General features: G+C 38.7%; 1 protein-coding gene across 3 annotated transcripts in view; it reads left to right on the forward strand.

The window, feature by feature from the left end:
- Positions 1 to 26,932, forward strand: part of LOC124595045 (ATP-binding cassette sub-family A member 7-like) — a 610,990-nt gene that overhangs the window by 484,870 nt on the left and 99,188 nt on the right. For all 3 annotated transcript variants that reach the window (XR_006978174.1, XR_006978175.1, XM_047133608.1), the window contains exons 37-38: positions 381 to 525; positions 25,862 to 25,985. Coding sequence is in view for 1 of the 3 variants with exons in the window: in XM_047133608.1 (XP_046989564.1) it covers positions 381 to 525; positions 25,862 to 25,985 (269 nt within the window). In the remaining 2 variants the exon portion in view is untranslated. The remainder of the gene's footprint in view (positions 1 to 380; positions 526 to 25,861; positions 25,986 to 26,932) is intronic.

A 26,932-nucleotide genomic window follows, 5' to 3' on the forward strand; every position in this document is an offset into this window, starting at 1 on the left:
AGTTTAGTATATTAGTAAATTTCTGTTCAGCATATTATTTTCATCCCTTCTCAGCCTTTTGTTTCTCACGTAAAGGTTTTAGATATTAATGCGATGTACAATAATACATCTTTTAAATTCCAAGTAAATGACTGTTGCTGTAAATCTATATGCTATAAATCAGATGTACACAGTAACAAACACACTGTCTGTTATATGACCAAGGCTACAAATGGATATAAATCTTCCATACTGGATGCATCTACAGTAATGCCTGCATATTGTGATAGTATATTTAAACATATTAGTTGTACTGTAACCTCTCCATGAGTGCAGTAAGCTTGTATTATATTGATGATTACTGAATTTGCCTGATTTTTATACAAAGACTTGTATTTCAGATGGGCAAGCATACCTCTTTCATACCCAGTCAGCTTTCTTTTTTCTATCCCAAGTACAGCATTTGTGACTTTGGGCTGTGTCAACTTATTTCTTGGTGTTATCACAACAGTTGCTACATTTATGTTGGAGTTAATGGATGATGAGGTACGTACAGTATATTGTGCTGTCCAGGCTGCAGTGTGACATTTTCTGTATTTTTCAGTTCTTCTAATTTACTGGACAATTTAGTAATTAAAAAAGCAGACTTATACTAACAAAAACAATGGTTAATATAAATCAGTTTTCTTGGTCAATTTCAGTTGGATTTGCAGTGAGATGTTACCATTCTTGAATAGGCTAATTGGATTTAATCTGTTATGAATTTATTTTTCATCAAAATCTTCAGTCAAGAAAATTTAACACATTGAAGTAGTATATTGTATGACTGATATTTACTAATCTTCACAGTAAGGACAACTGATTTATACTCTGCATATGTTTTAATCTTCAGTGTGATTTGTTATTGCTCAACAGTAGTATTGCAAATAGACAAAAAACAAAAATAAAAGTATGAAAAAAATATTATAGTTCCTTTCTCAGGGAGGAAACAGAAAAAGGTTCCATTGCCATGACCAGAACTGTCTCATCTTGAGATATGAGTGACAAATTCCTCCTTTCTTATCTTCCCCAATCCCTCTCCATTTCTCCGTGAAGAGGGAACTAATATTTCCAGAAATGAGGATAGTTTCTTGTCCATTTATGTGTGTGTATGAGCATTGCTGGAATTTTGCTTCCTGCAGGTAAGTACTGGCCAATGATTCTGCCTCCTTGTAATTTTTTTTTAGTATTCTCAAGTGAATCACACACACACACACACTGTTGTTCTGTATGAACTTGTTCTGAAACAGTCTACAATATTGTTATATCTGAGAACTGTGTTGATGTGTTGTGCCCAGCTTGGTACATTCATCATAATGAACAGTCCTTCCACTTTTTGCTCATGAACATGTTTCCACGAAGAAACACAAATGTAATAAACGTCTTGAATAGTGCTAAATTAGTTTTAAAAATTAATTAGACAGGTTTGCACTTTGTGAAAAATCACAAGGGCATTTTTAATTTCTTTTACTTTTTTTATTGTTATGTACATTTATAGCTCATACAAACAGAAACAGAGTAAAGCTAATTCATGAATTATATTTTGAATAAAGCTTAATTACTTGATGCTAACTCATTTTATCTTTTAACTGTGTCATCCATTTGACATCCACTGCTGCTGGATAAAGATGTACTCTTGGTTATTCGGTGTATTATTGACTTCAGATATATCCTTCCATGTTGCTGTCGCATATTTTTCAATGTCATTTATCCCTCTTCTTTAAAATCATCATCTCAGTCTTTTCTTACATCTTAAACCTACCAAAGAATATCCATGGTCCATTAACCACTCACCTGACTATGTATGCTTCCCAGCTGCATTTCACTCATAATTACATCTGTAACACCCGTTTTTGGTGTAACAAAATGGTGTTATTGGACTGTTCTTAAGAGGATGCAAAATATGTTGATAGTTTGGAAAACCAAGAAGTGCCTTGACATCACAGTGATGATAGTCAGTCAGTTTGAGTATTCAACAAGAAAGTCTGTAATAACACCAGAGTTCAGTCAGCTGCCCTCTACATCTACAGCTACATGACTACTCTGCAATTCAGTTCCCACTATGTCTGTACCATTCCACAATGAAACAGTGAGTGGGAAAAACAAACACTTAAAATTTTCCATATGAGCTCTTGCTTCCCTTATTTTGTTATGTTTATCATTTCTGCCTATGTAAGTGGGCATAAACAAAACATTTTCACATTCAAATGAGAAAGTTGATGATTGAAATTTCATGAAAAGGTTTTGTTGCAGTGTTGTTTTAACTCTCCAGCCACAAGCAGCTCGGACGTGTTCGTTCAAACTTTCCAGACATTTTTGCAGGCTGTGCGCTTATCGCTTTGGACATAATTTATGAGCTGTTTGTGTGTCTGAAGCCACTATTTTCTGTAGAATCTTTTTCTGTTGCTCTGAAATTGAGAGTTGTATCTTACATGTTCTCAAGTCTCATGGCTGATGGAAGCGGACCTGTTTGATGGCATCATACAATATATACCAGGTATCACACAGTTATAAGCAACAAACTTTGCTAATAGTTTATGGTAATATTATGAAAGTCATGTCTAAGCTGCAACAAAAATCTGTAAATGTGATTTTCCACTAAGCCCTGATGAATCTTCTCATCAAATAAAACTGCAATTACACCACTAATTGCATCAAATATGTTATGCTACTTCACTTACTGTATAACTAATGTCAGCATTTTTTACTACTGAATGTCACTTGAAAATGGACATGATTGTCTGAAACTGCTAATGGCAATAGAATAATGCAGTTGTGTCAAATTCATTCCTTCAGTTATCACTCAGTGCCTGCACACTGACCGAGCTTGGTGGCGCAGTGGTTAACACCCTAGACTCACATTTGGGACGATGACAGTTCAAACCTTCCTCTGGCATTCTGATTTAGGTTTTCCATGATTTCCATGAATCGCTTCAGGCAAATGCTAGAATGATTCCTTTGAAAGGGCTCGGCCAATTTCCTTCACCATCCTTTCCTCATCTGATGGGACCGATGACGCACTGTTTGGCCCCTCCCCCAAACCAACCAACCAACAATCGGACTGTCAACAGTAGAAAAGATTGTAACAATTTACATTCAGTTGTGAACTAGCAGGCTTGACAGAGAGCCTATGTTCTCAATATGTCAAAACGAGCAGTGATATCTGGTGACGAGACTGATGGTATTGAATACTGATGGTATTGAATCCACTGATGGTTCTGTAGATTTTGGAAGTGAGAAAGGCAGTTCTGAGGAAAGCTTAAGAGACAGCAGTGAAGAACTGGAGGAAGATGATGAGTTTGTCATTTATGGAATGAAACTGATGTGAATAATTTTCCTCCTGCTCCACCAGCCTTCCCTTTTACTTCAACCCTGGGAATACACACAGATTTAGAAACAAAACAATTTAGAAATATTTCTTGATGATATGCTGATTTGTGTTACAATAACTGAAACAATATTATAAGTATGAATACCACGAAATTTCCTAATCGTCCAAAAATATGAGTTGTAGTACAAAGAAATGGGTGGATGCTAATGAAGATGAAATGAAAGTTTTCGTTGGTATTTTGTTACTGCAAAGTACAGTCACTTCACTTGAACTAGAATGAACTGATCCAAATCCAAAACAATTCGTATCCCGAGATTTTCTTAAGTCATGCCACAAGATTGAGAGATGCACCCAATTCCAAAATTATGAGTGTTTGAAGTTACTGAATATGTACAAAACATGTCCAGCTCAGCTTTAGTTCCACAAAGGAATGCTAGCATGGATGAAAGGTTATTATTATTCACAGGAAGGCTTCACTGGAAACAGCATATACCAAAGTAAAGATCTCACTTTGGTATAAAATTATTTGTTTGGTGTTAATCACAATGAGATTACTTTAGAACTTAATACTTTATGTAGGTAAAAGTAAACCATACTTGGATAAATATGAGAGATATTGTATGTCTACCAAAATTGTTTTAAATATAATTGATTCTCTATCAGACAAAGGCTATTGTGTAACAAACTGGCAATTTTAACACACCACCTGAACATGCCAATTATTTGGTAAAATGCAGAACAGATGTCTATGGAACTCTTCAAGCAAATAGAAAGGCTCTACCAACTGTGTTTGCAGCCCTAAAATTTAAGAGAGAAATCAGAGCTCACCAAAGAGACAGAGTCGTGGTCCTAAAATAACAAGACAAAAAAATTTGCACTTTGAGCACTGTACACATCATCACACACAATAGAAACAAAAAGAGGTGATAAAATCAGTAAGCCTCAACTGATATTCAACTATCACAATACAATGGGCACCATTGACAGAGCTGATCAATAACTTTCATATTTTGAGACCACATGGAAACAGCAGAAGAAGTATTACAAGGATATAGTTTGGCATCTTATTGATCACACTTTACTCTATGCATTTATTATATTAAAAAAATAAATCAGTAGAGTCCAATAAAACAGGAAACTTGGAGAAGGTATGCTGTATGCTGTTCCAGAAGAAATGCTGATGGGGAAAAAAATACGGACAGAACAAGAACTTTGTGTGAAGATTGCACCATGGGCTTGTGTATGGAACCTCGCTTCAAGCTTTACCACAGTCACAAAATTTTTTAATAAGTTTCTCCTGTGTTCATAATGTTAAATGCGATTTTCACATTTCCCCCATTATGTAAGTTAAATGCCAATTAAAACTCACTTCTAAATTCTGTTCTTGATTTTTTGTTACATTCCTTTAATACTGTCCTTACAACTATTCTAACTATTCACAAAAAATTCCCCACGACCTCAAACAGAAAAATCGGAGAATCACCCACATTTGGAGGACTAATGCCTGCCACCCCAACTCATGTATCACATCTGTGATGCTCTCCCCTATTTTCAGTAACACAGAACTAGCTGCCCTTCTTTGAACTTTTTCATTCTTCTCCAGCAATCCTATTTGACAAGGATCCCATGTCGCACAGCAGTACTCTACCAGAAAATGGACAAGCATATTGTAGGCAATCTCTTTAGTGGATTTGTTGCAGCTTCTAAGTGTTCTGCCAATAAAATGCAGTCTTTGGTTTTACTTTCCCCACAACATTATCTATGTGATCAGTCCAGTTTAAGTTGTTCCTAACTGTAGTTCCTAGGTATTTGTCTGAAGTGGTAGCCTTTAGAGTTGTGTGATTTATCATGTAACTGAAGTGTAAGAGACTTCTTTTAGTACATACGCAGATGACCTCACACTTTTTCTTGTTTTGAGTCAATTACCACTTTTTGCACCATATGGATTCCAGATAACAGTCCAATGAATTAACTTCATTTTTGATTTGTAGTATTTTGTTTTTGAAGTGATGTTTGCTGATTTGATTTCCAAGTCTACTTCCTTTTGTTATATGTGTTATAGTATCTGTGATAAGATAAAAGAAATTATTCAAATAGAAAAAAGTTTAATTATGATGGGGACTGAATTCAATAGTAGGAAAAGGAAGAGAAGAAAAAAGTGTAGGTGAATATCGACTGGGGGAAAGGAATGAAAAAGGAATCGACCTGGTAGAATCTTGCACAGAGCATAATTTAATCATCCCTGACTCTTGATTTAAGAATCATGAAAGAAGGTTGTATATGTGAAGAGGTCTGGACACACCGGAAGGTTTCAGAATGATTATATAATGGTAAGCTTTTAAACTGTAAGGCATTTCCAGGGGCACATATAGACTATGACCACAATTTATTTGTTGTGACCAGTAGACTAAAACTGAAGAAATTGCAAAAAGATAGGAAATTAAGGAGATGGGGCCTGCAAAGACTGAAAGAACCTGAGGTTGTTGACAGTTTCTGAGGGAGCATTAGGCAACTATTAGGACATGGGAAAGGAATACGGTAGAAGACTGGGTAGTTTTGAAAGATGAAATAGTGAAGGCAGCAGAGGATCAAATAGGTAAAAAGACAAGGGCTAGTAGAAATCCTTCCATAACACAGGAAATATTGAATTTAACTGATGAAAGGAGAAAATATAAAACTGCAGCAAATGAAGCAGGTGAAAGGGAATATAAATGCCGAGAAAATGAAATTGACAGGAAGTGCAGAATGGCTAAGCAGGAATGGCTAGACGACAAATGTAGGGATTTAGAAGCATATTTCACAAGGGGTAAGATAGATACTGCCTACAGGAAAATTAAAAATGCCTTTGGAGAAAAGAGAAGCAGCTGTATGAATATCAAGAGCTCAGATGGAAAACCAGTCCTAAACAAAGAAGGGAAAGCTGGAAGGCGGGTGGAGTATACAATGTGTCTGTACAAGGAAGATGAACTCGAAGGCGATATTACAGAAATGAAAGAGGAAGTAGTTAAGGATAAGATGGGAGATATGATACTGTGAGAAGAATTTGACAGAGCACTGAAAGACCTAAGTTGAAACCAGGTACCGAGAGTAGACACCATTCCGTCAGAACTATTAACGACCTTGGGAGACCCAGTCATGACAAAATTTTTCCATTTGGTGTGCAAGATGTATGAGGCAGGTGAAATACCCATGTACTTTGAAAAGAATGTAATAATCTCAGTTCCAAAAAAGCAGGTACAAACAGTTGTGAATATTACAGAACTATCAGTTTAATAAGTAATGGTTGCAAAACACTAACTAGATTTCTTTTCACAAGAATGGAAGAACTGACAGAAGCTGACCTTGGGGAAGATCAGTTTGGATTCAGAAGAAATATAGGGACACACGAGACAGTACTGACCCTACGACTTGTCTTGGAAGATGGTTAAGGAAAGGCAAACCTATGTTTATGGCATTTGTAGACTTACAGAAAATTTTGACAATGTTAACTGGAATACTCTCTTTGAAATTCTGAAGGAAGCAGGGGTGAAATACAGGGGGTGAAAGGCTATTTACAACTCTTACAGAAACCAGGTGGCTGTTATAAGAGTCGAGGGGCTTAGAAGGTACCGGTAAGCAGTGGGTCAGAAGGTAGTGAGACAGGGTTGTAGCCTATCATTGATGTTATTCAATCTGTGCATTGAACAAGCAGTAAAGGATTCACAAGGGGACAAGAAACTACCTACAGGAAAATTAAAAATGCCTTTGGAGAAAAGAGAAGCAGCTGTATGAATATCAAGAGCTCAGATGGAAAACCAGTCCTAAACAAAGAAGGGAAAGCTGAAAGGTGGGTGGAGTATATAATGTGTCTGTACAAGGGAGATGAACTCGAAGGCGATATTACAGAAATGAAAGAGGTCACAGATGAGGATCAAATGGGAGATACTGTGAGAAGAATTTGACAGAGCACTGAAAAACCAAAGTTGCAACCAGGTCCCAGGAGAAGACACCATTCCGTCAGAACTACTAACGGCCTTGGGAGACCCAGTCATGACAAAATTTTTGCATCTCGTGTGCAAGATGTATGAGACAGGCGAAATACCCTCATACTTCGAAGAGAATGTAATAATCCCAGTTCCAAAAAAGCAGGTACAAACAGTTGCGAATATTACAGAACTATCAGTTTAATAAGTAATGGTTGCAAAACACTAACCAGATTTCTTTTCAGAAGAATGGAAGAACTGATAGAAGATCAGTTTGGATTCTGGAGAAATATAGGGACACGTGAGACAGTACTGATCCTATGACTTGTCTTGGAAGATAGGTTAAGGAAAGGCAAACCTGTGTTTATGGCATTTGTAGACTTAGAGAAAACTTTTGACAGTGTTGACGGGAATACTCTCTTTGAAGTTCTGAAGGTAGCAGGGGTGAAACATAGGGTTTGAAAGGCTATTTATGACTCTTGCAGAAACAAGGCAGCTGATATAAGAGTCGAGGGGCACAGAAGGTAAGCAGTGGGTCAGAAGGTAGTGTGACAGGGTTATAGCCTATCACTGATGTTATTCAATCTGAGCATTGAACAAACAGTACAGAAAGAAAAACCAAATTTGCAGAAGGAATTAAAGTTCAGGGAGAAGAAATGGAAAATCTGAGGTTGCTGATGACATTCTACTTTTGTCAGCAACAGCAAAGGATTTGAAGAGCAGTTGAACAGAAAGGAGATTGTCATGAAAGGAGGACATTAGATGAACATCAACAAAGTTAGGACAATCGTAATGGAACATTGTTGAATTAAATCAGATGATTCTGAGGGAATTAGAGTAGGAAACAAGACACTTAAAGTAGTAGATGGGTTTTGTTATTTGGGCAGCTCAACTGATGATGGCTGAAGTAGAGAGGATATAAAAGTAGACTGACAAAGGTAAGAAAAATGTTTCTGTAGAAAAGAAATTTTTAAACATTGAATATTGATTTAAGTGTTAGGAAGTCTTTTCTGAAAGTATTTGTGTGGGGTGTAGTCATGTATGGAAGTGAAACATGAATGATAAATGCTTTAGACAAAAAGAAAATAGAAGCTTTTGAAATGTGGTGCTACAGAGAGTGATGAAGATTAAATGGGTAGATCCTGAAGCTAATGAGGAGTTACTGAATAAAACTGGGGAGGAAAGAAATTTATTACGCAAGCTAACAAGAAGGTGGGATCGGGTGATAGGACGAAATTGAGGGATCACCAGTTTAGTACTGGAGGGATGTGTGAGGGGTAAAAATTGTAGAAGGAGACAGAGAGGGAGATTCAGAGGAGTGCTAAGTTGTAGTAGTTATTCAATAACAACAGCAACAACAACAACAACAACAACATGCTCTAGAGGAAAACAGTGTAGTTTTGCCATCAAAATGAAAGTGGTTCAAATATGTTTCATTAATTTGTATTCCTTTTTTTTTTTCAAGTTTATAAACCTGATATGTCCTCTAATATTGCTGAGAAGAACTTTGATAATATGTTATCTGCTCACCAAACTCCGCTTTCAACTTTGAATTTCATCTTAAAGAAGTCTACTGAAGGCTGCAACATATTTGTATTGTGTTCTTCAGTATATTAATACAGCTGAGAGCCTTGTTTCTTAAGAGTTATTAATGCAGATTTTATGGAAACTTTATTGAAAATTTTCTCAGAAATCTGCAAATTTCAGACAAAAGTGGTAAAAAGTTCTTATTGCTTTGCCTCATATTTTCATCCAAGACTTACAACTGGTTCATTGTTCTTATCCACTTCTAAAGCCAGCTTGTTATATTGTTTGATTAAAACCCAGTGCTTTTCCATTTTCTATATGGCTGATGATAATTTCAGTGACTATCTTGTACCTTATAGAGAGAAGAATGCTATGTCTTTAGTCCTTGTTTTGGCTCGCTTGTCTTTTTTCTTGTGCAAGGTGCAAAAATTAGAGACTATCTAGGATGAGACAGGTGCGATGAACAAGATGGAAGCTACTGATCACCATCTGGAAATTTTGAACTTTTCTTAAATAAATTTGAATCATTGCTAAACAAAGCAAATAAAATGGAATATGATTTGATAATCTGTAGAGACGGTAACATTGATTTTCTTACACAAAGTAGGTAGAAAAAGACCCTTTTGAACCTTGTTACATCATACAGTTTAAATCAGGGCTGGCCAAACACTGCACAGTGTGCAGACGTGCGGAAGTGCTGCACATGTGTGCACGTATGCAACAGCGACATCTGTTATTAGACATGTGTCCTGAATCAACGGCAGTAGCCCCACTTCCCTGTTTATGTGGTACAAGCAAGAGCACATCATACCCTGTCTCGTTTACCCCTGGTGACCGTAACTTTAACAGAGAAGTACTGAGAAATGGCAGGTACTGAGAAATGGCAGGTACTGTGAAAAATGGGAGATCTATGTTCTCAGTCATTTAAAAATGACTGGGAATTGCAATCCTTTTTTGTAGCCGTTGGTGAAAACCACAGTGTTTGCTGTGCCGCCAAATAATAGGTGGTCAGTGTAAGTTTTCAATTGAAAGACACTACAATACATGTCAAAAGATGAGTGTAGTGTACTCAACAGTGAAGAACGGCAAGCAAAATTAAATGACCTTAAGAAAACGGATGAGACACATCAACTCGATTTTACTGTACGTCAAAGTAACTGATACTTCTTGAACTCTTAGTTTCTTGTGTTACATTTATGTCTATTTTACTGTGCGCTGTACAATGTACTGTTTTCAATTTTCCAGAATGACAACCTCACTAAATCTTCATTGTGAGCAAGTTTTAAAATCGCATTAAGAATTGCACAATCTGGGAAACCCTTTTCCAAAAGGGAGTTTTTGAAAAGGTGTCTGATTGATGCTGCAGAACTCGTGTGTCCCACGAACGTTAGCAGGTTTCAAGAAATTAGTCTATCCAAACAAACAGTGACAAGACATATCAGTGCTATGGCCGGCGATGTGCACAGGCAGCTAATAAATAAGGCTAAAGACTTTGTTGCTTTCTCTGTTGCGCTTGATGAAGCAACAGATCTTACAGATACAGCCCAGGTTGTGATATACATACGAGGTGTTGATAACGCACTTTGTGTAACAGAGGACGTTTTGGACTTTTGAAAGGGACTACTACAGGTGCGGACTTACTCCGAACTGTCGAGCAAGGGATTGATGGTGTTGGTATGGACTGGAATCGGTTAGTCACAGTGACCACACATGGAGCACCATCAATGCAAGGCCATCAGAGAGGACTCATAGCACGGATGCACAAAAAGCTAGGGCGCACAGACAAGATGTTGTATGGAATTCACTGCATTCTGCATCAAGAGGCGCTTTGTGCAAAATCAGTAACAGCAAACGTCATGCACATTGTTGTGCGTACTGTAAACTATCTGAAGACACATGGGCTTACGCATCGCCAGTTTCGGTGGTTCTTGGAGGAATTAGGAGCGGAGTACGGTGACATACCTTACTATACTGAAGTACACTGGCTCAGTCGAGGTAAAATGCTGAAAATATTTTTTTATTTACATTTGGTCATAGTAACATTCTTACATGAGAAGGGAAAAAGTGAACCCATGTTGAAGGACCCTTGTTGGATATCAGACCTTGCATTTCTCGTGGACATTACGTCTCACATGAACAGCCTGAACGTCAGTTTTTAAGGTGAAAATAATTTAATTTCTGACATGTTTGAAAAAGTAAATGCCTTTGAAAGGAAGCTTGCACTTTGGGAGAGCCAGCTATTGACAGAAAACACTGCACATTTCCCGACTCTTGGACTGGTCCATGAAAATGCTGGATTTCAAGAATATGTGTCCTTAATTGTAAAAATTAAGGAACATTTTCAAGCGTGATTTGCAGATTTACGAGTTTGTCTCCTGTCATTCGCCTCTTTGCTCGACCGTTCTCTTCGTCAGTTGAAGATGCTCCGAATGATCCACAGATGGAACTGATAGACCTACAGTGCAGTACAAGACTGAAGGACAAGTTCTTTGCAGTGCAAAATACAAAAGAATTCTACAAAAATTTTTCACAACAAGAATTTCCACGCCTGCACCGAGAAGCCGCAAGAGTTAAGTCCATGTTCGGGTCGACATATGTTTGTGAAAGATTTTTCTCGCTGATGAAAATGCATAAATCAAGGTTTCAATCAAGCATAAGTGATGAAAATCTTCGCAACTACTTGCGTTTGTCAATGAGCCGTGCTTTTGTTCCCGATATTAACTATATCATTTATGATGACCAGTGATAAACATGTTTGGATTTATTCCTTTCATAATTAAAAATTATTGTTTACTAACTGTGCATTATTGCCTCATTCTGCTCCATGTTACATTATTATCAGGAAAATTGGTCATTAAACTGATTGTTCCAATGTATGCTTACATTTAGGGTTTTTTTAATGCGTGAAGGGCTACGCTCAGCTGAAATCGATAAAATATAAGATTCATCTAATTGTCGGTTATTATGCAGATTTCAGAAGGAACTGATGAAAGATATAGCAATAGTGGTATTGAAATAACAGGTGATCATTGAGAGGTCTGCGGTTATCATTCTGTTCAGAGATCAGTGAGAGAAAAATTATGTGGGTGTAACTGAGGGCACCAAGAATTAGTTATAGGAAACCTTGCATTAGTTTAATGTTATTTGAAATCATGAATAAGGTTCGTTGGAAGTCGCCAAGTGCTCTCTTTCTTAAATACTACATCAAAAACATTTCGCGTATTTACGTGCTGTCATTCAAGCTGCCTTAATAAAAACCCACGGTTGTTAACTGTATTACTTGTCTTACTGGGTTAAACTGTTAACATAAAAGTAGACATCTCAATGAATAGACTGTGACAGTATTTTAAATGTTTAATACGCGAAATACCTTCCCATGGTTGGCTTGAAAGCTGTGGAAAGAGCACTAGAATGCGCCAGTACAGAGTATCCCAGCAAGTGGATAAAGCGACATCTGTGCGTAGAAACATGCACTACGTGAACGCTGACAGCTGCGGTGTGCACGCTGTGACCCGGAAGTTGCACATGTGCAGCAGCACCGCACGCGTGCAGAATTTCTGGCTGGCCCCGGTTTAAATGCTGAAATAAATGCTGCTATTTAAGTAATAGACATTTGTGAAACAACTTTAGAACAGTTTCTAGTCAAGAAGAGTTAGCACAGCACTTCACCAAAAGTTTTCAATCCAGGCTTTAGTCTCCATCTGGCTCAAAAACTAAGCTTTATAATAAAAGGAAGTTTTGAGAACACATCTTTATGAACCACAAGCGAATGCTACAGTTAGGATAGCATAAACTATTTCAACAGCTTACTAACCATGGAAAAAATGATCACAGATTTATAATATTAATGTCCTGAATGAAAAATGTAAAACCTTCGTTGATGTATAGGAGCAGTCGAATGAAACGAGATATACTATATAATGAGCATGGCACAGATGTTGGTAACGCAGGTAGGTGTATGTGTATATAGAACTGCCCTCTATTGGGAATCAGGAAGGAAATGCGCAAATGTTCACAGCTGCACCATTTGTCTGTTAAACATGCTCAACATTATGTCAGTGAGTCATGTTTGAGTCTGACTTCACCGTGGAGGCTGGCAAGAGGAGCATTGAGATATAGTGTGGTTTGTGACAGTAGAGGGAGAGTCAAGATGTGAAACTCAGATTTGAAAACCTTGTCCGATGCAGTCCCCAACAATCGGTAAGTCTCCCCTGACCCACAGTTCTGGGTGACTTTCCCCAAAATCTACCTCTTTTCCTAGACCTCTCCAGTCCTTTTCCTTCATCCTTCTTCCTTCCATTTCAGCCCTTCTTCCTGAAGAAGGAGCCACTGGCTCTGAAAGCTTGCCAATCACAACAGTCTTTTATGTGTGTATTATGCCACCATTTGGTGACTAGATTTTTTATCTATCCAATTAAATAAATATGGTTATAATAGAGGGAAACATTCCACGTAGGAAATATATATCTAAAAACAAAGATGATGTGACTTACCAAATGAAAGTGCTGGCAGGTCGACAGACACACAAACATACACACAAAATTCAAGCTTTCGCAACAAACTGTTGCCTCACCAGGAAAGAGGGAAGGAGAGGGAAAGACGAAAGGATGTGGGTTTTGAGGGAGAGGGTAAGGAGTCATTCCAATCCCGGGAGCGGAAAGACTTACCTTAGGGGGAAAAAAGGACGGGTATACACTCGCACACACACACATATCCATCCACACATATACAGACACAAGCCAGCAATTAAATAAATAAATCAATAACTGTAACATTTATTCTGTTTCTCTGTCTCCCTTGCATTGAATACTAAAAATCTCATTCACAAAACAGAATTCACGTTTTTGGCGCTTTCCAGTGGCTATACAGTAAACATTATGAATAGGCAACATGTTGTTTGATCATTGTACACTTTGAAAATATTTTTCATTAGAATGTTGTCATTACCACTATCCCCAAAACAGAGGAACACAACGCAGTATTGACATCAAAACATGAATATCCACAGAGATAATTTGTGTGCTATGAACAACACAGGGTTTCAAATAAAGTTGTCTACTGTGCACAGAAAACATGTGCCACATCTGAAAAAGTGGTCTCCAAAATGAGAGGAGAAAATTAAACTAGCTATCATGAAAGAAGAAGGAGTTGTCACCAGAATGTGGGACAAGAAACACCGAACACTGACAGTTATGTCTAGAATAAGTCATCCTTAAGTGAAACCACCATTATGTCTACAAATACCAAAAGATTGACAAAAATAATCTACTTACAATGATTACAATATTACCACTTCTAACACTTTGTCAATAAAAGTGAAAAGCGCCTATATTGAAGAGCTTTTCAACTTGCAGTACACTTAAGACAGAGAGAACCCAAAATAAAAACTCACTCACCAAGTTGTGTGTGGTGCTGAGATTCTATGAAGTGTCTGTGCAGACCATTATTATTAATTTACCCCCTGTTGTTTTCACATGAATGGCACGTCTATGCCACTATCACATTCAGGTGTGAATTATCAAGTTGTAAGGGAATGGCATAGAAGGGCAGACAGTTGTATAAGTTGCTGAGACTATCCATATGCTGCTGATTCATAATGCCAAACTGCCACTATGTTAGATTATAGCGCAGACTTAATTTCTGCCTCTGAAGGAATTGCTCAACACTGGGTAAATAGCATCAACACCCCTGCACCCACACATAACAGACTAATTACATGCCAGTTAATTGTAGCAAAATGCTCTGTTTCTTTTGCTGCAGCCTGTTACTCCATTGTGGAGGCGAGAAACAGGTGTTACAGTCTACCACACCATTGTTCATGCACCTCTTCCTGTCCAGCGCACCTACTGCGGATGTCTCATAACATATGATAATGGATGTACATAATTCTGTGATTATGGTACAAATTTTCAGGTTGATGAAGAAATGTAATTGTATGAATTTGAAGTGAGGGACCCTAGTCCAAAAACTATGGAACTGAAAGTTATAAGCGAAAATCATTCTGACACCTGTGACATGGCCCCCTCCTACTGCAATGTATAGTCTCGGCAAATTCTACCACCATCTGCCCATCTGTGCCATCACATTACAACTTGGCAATTCTCTTACAGATGTTGTTGTAGCCTAGACCCATCTTTAATATGAAAACATCAGGGGCTAAATTAATAAAACTCAGTGCAGGTACCGCACAGAATCCCAGCACCACACTCAATTTAGTGAACCTGTCATTATTTTGGGTGTGCTCAGTCTAAAGTGAATTGCCAATTGAAAAGTTTTTCACCATAGGCACTTTTCACTTTTATTGACAACACGTCAGCAGCGGATATATGCTGGGGTAACAAAAGTCATGGAATAGCAATATGCACACATACAAATGGCACTAGTATCACACACGCAAGGTGTAAAAGGGCATTGTGTTGGTGGAGCTATTATTTGGATCCATTCATGTGAAAATTTTTATGATGTGATTACATCCGCATGATGGGAATTAACAGACTTCGAACATGAAATGGCAATTGGAGCTAGAAGAACAGGACATTCCATTTTCGAAATCATTACAGAAGTCAGTATTCTGAGATCTGAAATGTGAAGAGCTTGCCGAGAATGTCAAATTTCAAGCATTGCCTGTCTCCTTGGACCAAGCAGTGGCTGATGGCCTTCACTCAGTGACCTTACGCAGAATTGCGTAGAGTTATCAGTGCTAACAGACAAGCAGCATTGTGAGAAACAACCACAAAAACCAATGTGGAAGTGCAACAAATGTGTCCATTCAGACAGTTCAGCAAAATTTGGCATTAATGGTTTATGGCAGCAGATGACCGATGCGAGTGCCTTTGCTAACAGCATGACCTCGCCTGAAGTGCCTCTTGTGGCTTATCACCGTATCAGTTGGACCCTAGATGACTGGAAAACCATGGCCTGATCAGGTGAGTAGCAATTGCTAAGAGCTGTTGGTAGTGTTCGAGTGTGGTGCAGGCCCCACGAAGTCGTGGATCCAGATTGTCAACAAAAAAAGCACTGTGTCCATAATGGTGTGGGCTGTGTTTATGTGGAATGGACTGGTTCGTCTGGCCCAGCTGAACTAATCATTGACTGGAAATGGTAATGTTCAGCTTCTTGGAGACCATTTGCAGCCATTCACGGACTTCACGTTTCCAAGTAACGATGGAATTTTTATGGATCACTAAGCACCATGTCAAAACATTCTGGACAATTTGAGAGAATGACTTAGCCACCCAGATGGCCTGACATGAATCCTCTCAAACATTTATGGGACATAATCAAAAGATACCCTGCCTACTCATGATGTTTACAATATAACCTCTGGAGATGCTCCAAAAATGTTAATCACATCTGGTAAATGACCTTTTTAGTTTTCAATAGGCTTAAGACTGACAAACACAAATAATTGTGACATTTATTGATTTATTGTGTTTAATTTGCGGTCAGTGCATCTGAGTTATTAGTAACTACACTCTATTTGTTAAAACTAGTTAGCAAAATGTAAGACTCATTGACATATCTTTTGGGGATTGTGGCCCTCAGTACCTGTCTTCGAGACACCAGCTGTGGTCACTTCCCAAGCCATTACAGGAACGCATCAGCTAGTATTCTTTCTGCTAGCATTATAAGTGAATATTGTTAACAATGCAGGATGTGTTTGGCAACTCTGTGAGGAAAGAGTTACTTCCTGGATAAGCATAGAATTATCCTTCCAAATTCATTTGTATCATTTCCATTGAATAATCTGAGTGATATTCACATAAGGTGTGAAATAAGGTTATCAATTTATGGTTTTACATCCAGGAAAGTTATTCCATGTGAAAATTGCAACTATATCATCTTTTACATTGTGATTTATCCATCCTGTCCACCAATGGGGCACTAATGGAGAGGAAAATACCACAAGGCTTTGCTAGCTCTGAGATAACTTAAAATGAAGTCTGCTTTGGATTGTGGTTCCAGTTTTGCCATTTTGTGACAGACCTACAGGCAGTCAGACTGAAAATGCAACATTTTCATTCTAGTTGGGAGTGACCTAGGACAGCAAGTACACATAGACTGTTTCAAAGTCCACTAATTCATCCCAAGTTACAGATACCATACGTATTATTAAAATAGACTTTCATTGTAAGGTTATTGTGGTACGTTGTATTTCATTTGTATTAGTACAATGCACATTTTAATACTGTTTTACATTAGTTTGTTGAAAACATCAGTAAATGTCAGAGAGGAATGAATCATCAACATTACATTCTCTCACATTATCTAAAATAGTCTGACAGTGCTCAGATAGTTTACCAATTCCACACATTTAAAAACTGACTGGTTCTGAGTTAAAGATGACTCTGCAATGTTTCTGGATCTTTCAAAAGCATTTGACACCATTGACCATGACATACTGATACAAAAATTAGGCAACTATGGCATTCGAGGGCAACCAGGTGAATGGGTAAAATCATACTTGTGCAACTGCAAGCAGTATGTATCATTAGGAAACTCATACCAATCAGAAACCAAACCCATCAAGTATGGAGTGCAGGGTTCGGTAATGGGGCAATTGTTACTTATTGCGTTTGTTAATGATATAGGTGTTGAGGAGGAAGAAAAGAAAATGTTGTATGCTGATGACATGACAATACTAAATAGTGACCAAAATATGGAACAGCTTGAGAGAAGAGCATACATATCTACAAATGTCACAGCTCAATGGCTGTTGGAAAATGAACTAGTTATAAATCTAAAAAAGACTATGTATGCAGTGTTTAAACACAAGGAGAAGGCTGTAGACATGGATTTAGAGGTTAATGGAACAAGGCTGGAAGAAGTAGAATCTGCTAGATTCTTAGGTATTCTTGTGCATAATGAACTGAAATGGAAAAAACATATTAATAATGTCTGTAAGAAACTGAGCTCTGTCATATTCTTAATGGTGCAGCTATCACAGTGTTCAGACAAGTACCTTTTGTGTACAGTGTATCATGGACTTTTCGAACCATACTTAGAGTATGGAGTGACTGTGTGGGGAAACCCAAAAAAACAAGAGACAAAATGAGTGTTCACATAAAAAAAAGCAATTAGGACCATTGTAAGAAGAAAGACCTCTGAAATGTGCAGAAACCATTTCAAGAGTTAGGTATCAACTTCGTCATCATTGTATATATACAAAACCATTAATGTACATCACAAAAGGTAGTGAGGATTGGATTACAAATGCTAGTGTACACACCCACGATACAAGAAGGAAGAATGAAGTACGGAGCATACCCTACCGACTGGCAATGCTAAAAAAAGGACCCCAGTACTCTGGTATCAGGCTACTAAGAAGTCTGCCTAAAAACCTGCAAGATAGCGTACTTGACAATGACTTTCCAAAGAAACTTAAAGACTATCTCATTGAAAAAGAGTTTCACAGTGTTGCAGAATACTTACGCCATTAAATTAGTATATATTGCTATTCATTACCAATTATGTAAAAATGTAAGCTAAAGGGGTAGAAAAATAAGTGATAATGAATATTACTACTTTGACATGTCCTATGTTACACGTACATTTACTGTACACAATGTAATCTTACAGGACCAAATAAAATTCAAATCAAAAAGAGTAAAGAGTGAATTTCATGCCTACTTCCACTCTCACCTTGGATCTTCGGTCATGTGAGGAAACTGTAACTTTGGTATTTGTCCTTTACTGTGTATCTGTCTGTTGTATACATATAAGTTAAATAGTCCACTGTCATTGATAAACTGTTTTTGTAGACAACAGGATCAGTAAAAATCCAATAATACAATAAAATACAACAGAAAAAGGGAGCATGACAGCAAGGGGACAGGATAGGGACGAAAGAAAGCTTACACAGATTAAATTGAATCATGTTAACAACAAGGATATGGACAGAGGGTGTGTGTGGGGAGATGGTAGAGTGCAAGACAAAGGGATACCACTGAGGATAAAAGCTGACCAAAAGATATATTGAAGGGATAGTTCACACCTGCCCATTGCAGGGAAGTTTGTTTAACACAATACAGAACAATTTCAGTCCAAAATAACAATAAATTGCCATGTCATTCCCTTTTTGCCCATAAAACAGTAAGAAGTGAAAAATTTTCTGTACTGAAATAGTTTATTGTCAAAGAAAAGTGATTTTCTGCATGCCTTCTTCGCATCAAGTCCACTGCAACACTTTCATGATCATGTTGCATCTGTGTTTTCATCAACAGAGATCCATGTGCTTCCATGCTTCAGATAATCCTGAATGTTACAAATTAGACCTTCAAGACTCTATTGCAGATAATTTTGTGAAATTCAGACTCCGCAGCAATTTCTTGAGTGTTTATGTTTATAAAATTACTTAAAGCTGTGCAATATTTGGTTTCTGTGTTGATTGATTGATTGAATAAATGAGTTTCACAGGGAGACAAAACAATAGTGGTACTAGCCCTCTATTGCCTGCACTAAGACTGAGTTTATTGTGTAGTTCCTTTCCCTGTAATTTTATTAAAATGAGCCAGTACTCTTAAAGAATAGTAAGAGACCATTTACTAGTTCTTTATGACACACAATTTCTTAAGGAGTTAATTACCTGAATATTCTGTGTCTTTTGACTTCCAGTGTGAACCATTAGAAGATGAATGTGGTGTTGCTTCATTCCCCTCACAACATAGTCTGCACTTAAGGGCTTCTTTCTTGATACCCATTGTGTGAAGGTCTTTCTTAAAATTCCTGCAGCCAGACATCAGACATCAGGCTTACCAGTCTCCTCTTAAAGCCTTGGATTACAGAACTTCTCCTGAAATATGGCTTTAGCTTTAAAACAGGATACAGGACAGATGGATGAAGGCAGTAATTCTCTGAGATCAAGTGCCACCACCATGGTTGCTGGATAAGGGGAAGGGTTTGCTTTTGCTGGCCCATGTTGCACTGACCAGGCATAGCTACTCTGCACTGAAAGTATTACGCAGTGCCACACCCACTGGTGTAGGACACGGAAGTTCCTCGTTGATACTTAGGTGGGCACTGATGGCTGGGCCCCCACTCCTTAGTCCTGAGAAGACAGTAGAGTGCCAGAGCACCTGTATACTCAGGCAATGGGCAGAAGTTCAGAGCCTAGTGATGGTAGAGATCACAGTGACATTGATATCTGAACAACACTGGCTGCTTGTCACATTGCTGCCCAGCTTTTGAACCATGTCGAGCTGGTTTGATCAGGTTTAAATACTTTTGCCGCTGCTGCTTGATTGCTGATTGTGGGACAGTGGCTGGGCTGGTGTGTCACACTGAATGATCTGGAACAGAGGCAGTGACTGGTTGTCGCAACCAGTTGTGGGTTGGGCTGTAGTACTTTGTGGAGACTGGCTCAGGCATCAGCATGTGAGGTCTGAGAATACAGGTGTTTTGGGATTTCTGATTATGCAGTTCAGTGATCTACATTGGCTGATTGTGGCTGTGGCACTCAATAGTTGGCTCTAAATAGTGTGACAATTTATCTTGTTAGAATCCCCCCTCCCCATCCTAAAATCTGTCCTTGAATTTCTGTTGAAAATCTTGCTGTAAATGGGCAATAATTTGTTTACAAGTATTTACACATTACATTTGTTACATCACTTAGTCCTTTTTCACTATCTACACTTCTTTTTGTGACCACACTAGCCTTGGCTTCAAAGATTTTTTTGTGGTTAATTCTGTCTTTGTGAGGTTGTTTCTCATTGCTGAGCGGTTTTTTACTCCACTATGTGGGAAGGAGCAGGTTTAGGATGGCTTCCTAGCATTACAATCTGATTTGCTCATCTGTTCCTCCCTGTATTACCTTTTACAAGTTGATGCTAACAACTTACTAGTTATCATTAATAACTACAAGGAGAATACATGTACTGTGACTGTGGGCTAATCACTATGGGCAACAGAACTGACCTGTGCATATAGAACGGTTCATACACTGCCCCACTCTTTGGCGATAGTGGCCTGCATGAACTGTGACCTGCCGTTAGTGTACCATCCTTTTGCTCTCCATTCTTATATTTTACCAATTCAGAAAAGTTTATTTATAACAGTAGGAGATCCATGGTAACCTTGCTTTGGTCATGGTCTCAAGACATCATGACTGGGGAATCTATCCAAACTCCTGTAACCTATTGCTCTTTTCGCTCTTTATTAATTCTCTGTTAATTCCTCTTAAGCTGAAAGATTTATCCAACAGTAACACTGATCTAGCTATAGGCACTATACCAGCCCCACTCATGCTGTGCAGTAACACTGTAATTTTCCAAGCTACAGGTGCTATACGAGCACCACCTGTGCTGTCCTTAATTCTTCCCCAACTACAGACCCTAGATCAGCCCCATCTGTGTCATATATAACAAAAGAATCACTTTAATTCCTCTATTTTCACATACCTTGCAGCATATACTAGTGTTTCCCACTATGTAGCTTCTTTTGCTTGGTTGGCTATTGTTGGTGGGTGTACTGCTATCATGGACATTGCGTCTTGAGGGATCTGGAACAGTTTAATTGATGGCATCACTTCTGATAACCATCTTGCATCCTTGTAGTATTTCAGTGCTTTTCCTGCTTTGAGTAAATGCTGTGTGATGTCAAGACAGTGAAACCTAACCAAGCAATAACAATGTCACAGTTTATTCATATTCTAATTTATCAGCACTGTACCATAGCTTAAACCAGCCTTAATGGGTAAACCTTAACTTCATTCTGTAGGGTCACATTTTCCAGTTTACCTCTCCAAAAATTTTTGTATTAGCTGTAAACTTAAATTCTACATGATACCTATCATTAATTAATAATATACATGTTACTGTATTGTCCTTGCTCATCCTAAAGCATTTAATCTAGGCAATTCATATGTACAATGAGAACCTTATGCATATTCCAGCATAATCCTTAAGAAATTACTGAAGGTTTCCCATGCCTGAGCCAGGCATGCTCTCTGTACTGGCTGGTGTAATGCTCTTTCCATCAACATACCCAACAAACTATGAGATGTGACCCAGTGCACAGAAACATTCAACCTTGAAGCTGATCAAAATAAATATGTCATTCAGCATCATGCAGTGTGCCGACCTCCGACACGGTATGTAGGTATTAGCACTGATCGGGGACCACTGCCACAGATGTGTAATGGAACTGTTTCATGTTTCCCGGCCCATGTAGTGCCAACCAGGTGCAGTTGCTGTGCATTGAACATGTGATGCTCCACCATATCCAGTGGTGTAGGGTCTAAAAATTCCTCATTGATACCTTGGCATGGGTGGGAATGGATTGACTCCCATACCATAGTCCCAAGAAGACAATAGAGTATCCCAGTGCTTGGATGCTCAGGCAGCAGACCAAGGTTCAGAGCCTGTTGATGGTAGAGATGGCCATGATATTGACCTGATACTGAACAACAGAGGCTGCATGTCACTTGCTATCCAACTGTTTTCGGGCGCTGATAACCTCGCTGTTGTGCGCCCTAAAACACTAATCATCATCATCATCATCATCATCATCATCCAACTGTTTTAACACAATGGGCTGGTTTGGTGTGGTTTAAATGCTGCTGCTGCTTGCTGACTTGGGGTAGTGGTTGGGTTTCTAATCAAGCCAATTAATTTGTAACAAAGGAAAGATGAGCTGTTGCAAGGCCTGGGTGCTGGTACATGAGGCCTATGATCATACAGTTCAGCGACCAACACTGGCTGGCTGTGACTGTGGCTCTGGCCTGATTATCGCTGTGGGCTCCATCCTCAGTTATCCCATTACAGCCTCCTTAGTTTGTCATATTTTTGTTTTCAATCTTAGTCCAGTATTCTGTGTGCTGCCTTCTAATTCAGCCACATAGTTTTGCTTTCAACACCACCTTGGTGACCATGACATGTTTCAGTCCAACAACTGAAGTCATTGCACCTGTCCTGGTCAGCCTATCAGCTTATTCATTGTCAGGGACCAACAGGAGTTTTACCCTGTTGGTTTGCTCTAGCCTCACAAGGGCATCATGGCATTCTGCATTGATCTTTGATCTAGTTGTAGGGGCTGATAGAGATTTCAGAGCTGTTTGGCTGTCTGAATGAAAGTAGATGCCATTATCCTTCTATCACCTATGGAGTTTCTCCTCTGTGCACAACCCTGTCAGTAAGCCAGACTATGTTTCCTGAATGGTATTGTGATTTGTTCTTTCACTGCTTCCCTACTTCCAATTGTTACCTTGAAAGGTTTAATGGAGCAGCTGGAAGTTATTCCTTAGTCAGTCAGAATTTTCCCTACCATTTCTATGTTTACCATGATCACTGTATTACTGTTGTATTATGGATATCACTTCTAGTTTTTAACCTGTATTCCTCTGCTGCGATCTACATTGTAGTCCAAAGGTATAATGGTGTCACATCCAGTGCAGTCTTCAGCGTAACAGTGAGTGTGCCACTTTCCGTTCTATCATTCCAACCATACTGTAACCCCATAAATTATCATAGGTCTGACTAGAGTGGTACACTGAGGTGACAAAAGTAATGAGATAGTGATATGCATCTATACAGATGGTATTAGTATCATGTATGCAAGGTATAAAAGGGCAGTGTATTGGCAAAACACTCATTTGTACTCAGGTGATTCATTTGGAAAGGTTTCTAACTGGGTTATGGCCACACAGCAGGAATTAACAGACTTTGAATGCAGAACGACAGTTTGAGCTATAAGTATGGGGCATTCCATTTCAGAAATCATTAAGGAATTCAGTATTCTGAGATCCACAGTGTCAAGAGTGTGCTGAGAATATCAAATTTCAGGACTTACCTCTTACCACGGACAATGCAGTGACTGACTGTCATCACTTAGTAACTGAGAGAAGAGTTGCATAGAATTTTCAGTGGTAACAGACAAGCAACACTGCACTGAATAGCCATAGCAATCAATGTGGGATGTACGACGAATGTATCTGTTAGGAGAATTTAGCAAAATTTGGCATGAATGGGTTATGGCAGCAGATGACCAACGGGTGCCTTTGCTAACAGCATGACATCACCTGAAGTGCCTCTCATGACTAATGACCATATCAGGTGGACCCTAGATGACTGGAAAACCATGGCTTGATCAGATGAGTTCCAGCATCACTCGGTAAAAACTGATGGTACAGTTCAAGTGTGGCACAGTCCCCTCAAAGCCTTGGACCCAAGTTGTCAACAAGGCACCATACAGGCTGGTGGTGGCTCCATAATGGTGTGGAATGGAGTGGGTCCTCTAATCCAATTGACTGGAAATGGTTGTGTTCAGCTACTTGGAGACTTTTTTCAGCCATTCATGGCTCATGTTCCTAATCAGTGGTGGTATTTGTTCAGATGACAATGTGCCTTGTCACCAACGCACAATTGTTTGCAATTGATTTGAAGAACATTCAGGACAATTTGAGGGAATGATTTGGCCACCCAGATTGCCTGACATGTGTCCCATCGAATATTTATTGGACACTTCATGTACAAATACCTGAGCAGGCAATACTTTTGCAATTATGGACAGCTCGAGACAGTATGGCTCATTATTTCTGCAGGGGGCTTCCAGCAACTTGTTGAGTCCATGCCCCATCAAGTTGCTGCAATACACCAGGCAAAAGGAGGTCCGACACAATATTAGGGGTTATATCATGACTTTTGTTTCCTCACTGTATACATCCAGTACATACTCCTGGGGATTAGACCCCAGTTATTGCCACAGTCCCTTCTAGTGCACATCAAAACACCTTTTACCTTGGGACATATATTCTACATGAGGGGTCAACAATAGTTTATATCCAGGTTTATGCCTTACGCCACAATACGGCCTGTATCCCCGCATGAGACCTCTCTACTGGTCAACACTGGAGCCAGTGTCTTGTATCAGTAACCTCCCCATCATCCACATACTGCTTCCTGTAGAATGCATCCTTCATTAGGCCATGCAGATGGAAGTCAGAAGGTGCAAGATCCACACGTAGGCTGGCTGAAGAAGGAGAGTCCAATGAAATTTTGTGAACTCCTCCTGGGCGCAGACTTGTGCGAACCCTTGTACTGTCATGGAAAAGCAGAAGTTCATTTGCATTTTTGTAGTGAAGAATAACCTGTTCAGCATTCCAGAAGACTGTCACCCTGGCTTTACCATCTGAGTTTGAGTCTTTGAACTTTTTCTGTGGAGGAGAGGTGGTGTGACACCACTCCATGGATTGATGTTTTGTTTCTGGTTTGAAGTGATAAACCCATGTTTCATTGCCTGCTACAATGTTCAACAAAAAATTATTACATTCAGCCTTTTAACGTGCAAGCAATTGCCCGCAGATAGTCCTTCATTGTTCTTTATGGTCTTCTATTAGGCAGTGAGGAACTCAGGGGGCACACACCTCTGAGTATCCCAACTGGTGGATGAGTGTGTCAGCAATGCCTCCAGGGACATCAAGTTATGCAGTGAGGTGTTTGATTGTTATCTGTCAGTCACCTTGAATGAATGATTCTACATTATCCAACATTGGAGGAGACACAGCTGTGTGCGGCTAACCAGCGTGTAAGAGGTCAGACAGGTTTGTGCAACCTTGTTGCGATGATGACAGACACCTCACCCAACAACTCACCATGTTTTTGTTCACTGCCAGGTCCCCATAGACATTCTGCAGGTACCTATGAATGTCTGCGGTGCTCTGGTTTTTCACAAAAAGGCACTTCATGGCACCTCTCTGCTCGGAACGCACCTCCATTACAGATGCTGCTCGGAACGTACCTTCATTACAGATGCAATTTTGAAGGCCACATGAAGTGCTGCCACCTATCAGAACTGAATGAAACAATATGTGCTGAAGCAGGCCTAGTCCACAATGTCCCACCATAAAATACACATTTTTTCTACAGAAATTGTCTGGGAGAAAAGAATGTGTTACACTACTTATTGAAAATGTATATTGCTACATTTAAGAAACATATTGATGGATGATGTCTGGCAAACTCTCTTACTTAAAATACCTATTCTATTTTAGTCACATTCATGGCATGTGGTTTGTTTTTCTTACTTTCAGGAACTGCAATATATTGGATCCATAACAGGAAAAGTATTTTTAATATTCCCTCAATTTTGCTTGGGCCAAGGCCTTATGAACATGGCAACACAGCATTTCAGTAGAAAAATATTATCTGCATATGGTATGTATTCTAAAGTAGGCATTTCTTTATTTTTGTTGTTATGAGGTAAATCAGTGAATTTATGTCATTTATGAATATTGTACAGAGGAAGACATTAAGTCTGCTAACAATCTAGATTATTACCTGCACCCCTAAAAATCACAATATGATCCTGTTGATCAAGATCTTTTTGTAATGACCGTAAATCATTTTAAAGCCTGCACTTGATTTAAGAAATACTATAATCTTATTAAAATTACTTGTCATTTGACACTTCATGCCTTGGACCTTAGTTCTTCAATCATAGCTTGCAATGTCACAAGTGAACTGTCTGCCATTGTCAGTGTGCTACAAAAAGCATCATTTTCCCGTGTTTGACCATCTGTCAGCAAATTTCTCTTCTTATTCTTACACACTGCTCTTTTAGGTCTGTGTTCAACAATTCTTATAACTTTTTTCAAAATTTTCTACTTTCTTATTCATATTCTTCATCCAAGTCCTTTATCTTTCTCCTTATATCTTTCCTTTTTTCCCTCCTGAACATGCTTCCAGGCTCTATCCTTCTTTCATTGTACAATGTCCAGTTGGCGCATGTATTCCATTGTAAACACCCTGGTTTAGATTCCTTTGTATGTTCCAGTCTTAAGTTCCATTTATTATTGTTTCCCTAGTATTTCATGTGCTTTTGTCAGAAGAGGATTTTAATTGAGTTCTGTTCTATATCTTTATGTGTACTGTTCTCTGTTTGTAACTTCTGTTTCAGCATGTTCTGATACTTTTTAAATGTGGATCCAACATTTTGGTTTTCTTTGTTCCATTTCCTTACTTTAACAATGTTTCCTTTAACAGGCATTTCAAATTTTGTACTCATTTTAGTTTTTCACTAAGTAAAGATCAGAATGAAAAATAGCTCATCTGAAATAGCACAAATTTTTCATATCATATGCACATGTTTTTGATACCAATAT

Source organism: Schistocerca americana, chromosome 2, assembly GCF_021461395.2.
Source record: "Schistocerca americana isolate TAMUIC-IGC-003095 chromosome 2, iqSchAmer2.1, whole genome shotgun sequence".
NCBI lineage: Eukaryota > Metazoa > Arthropoda > Insecta > Orthoptera > Acrididae > Schistocerca > Schistocerca americana.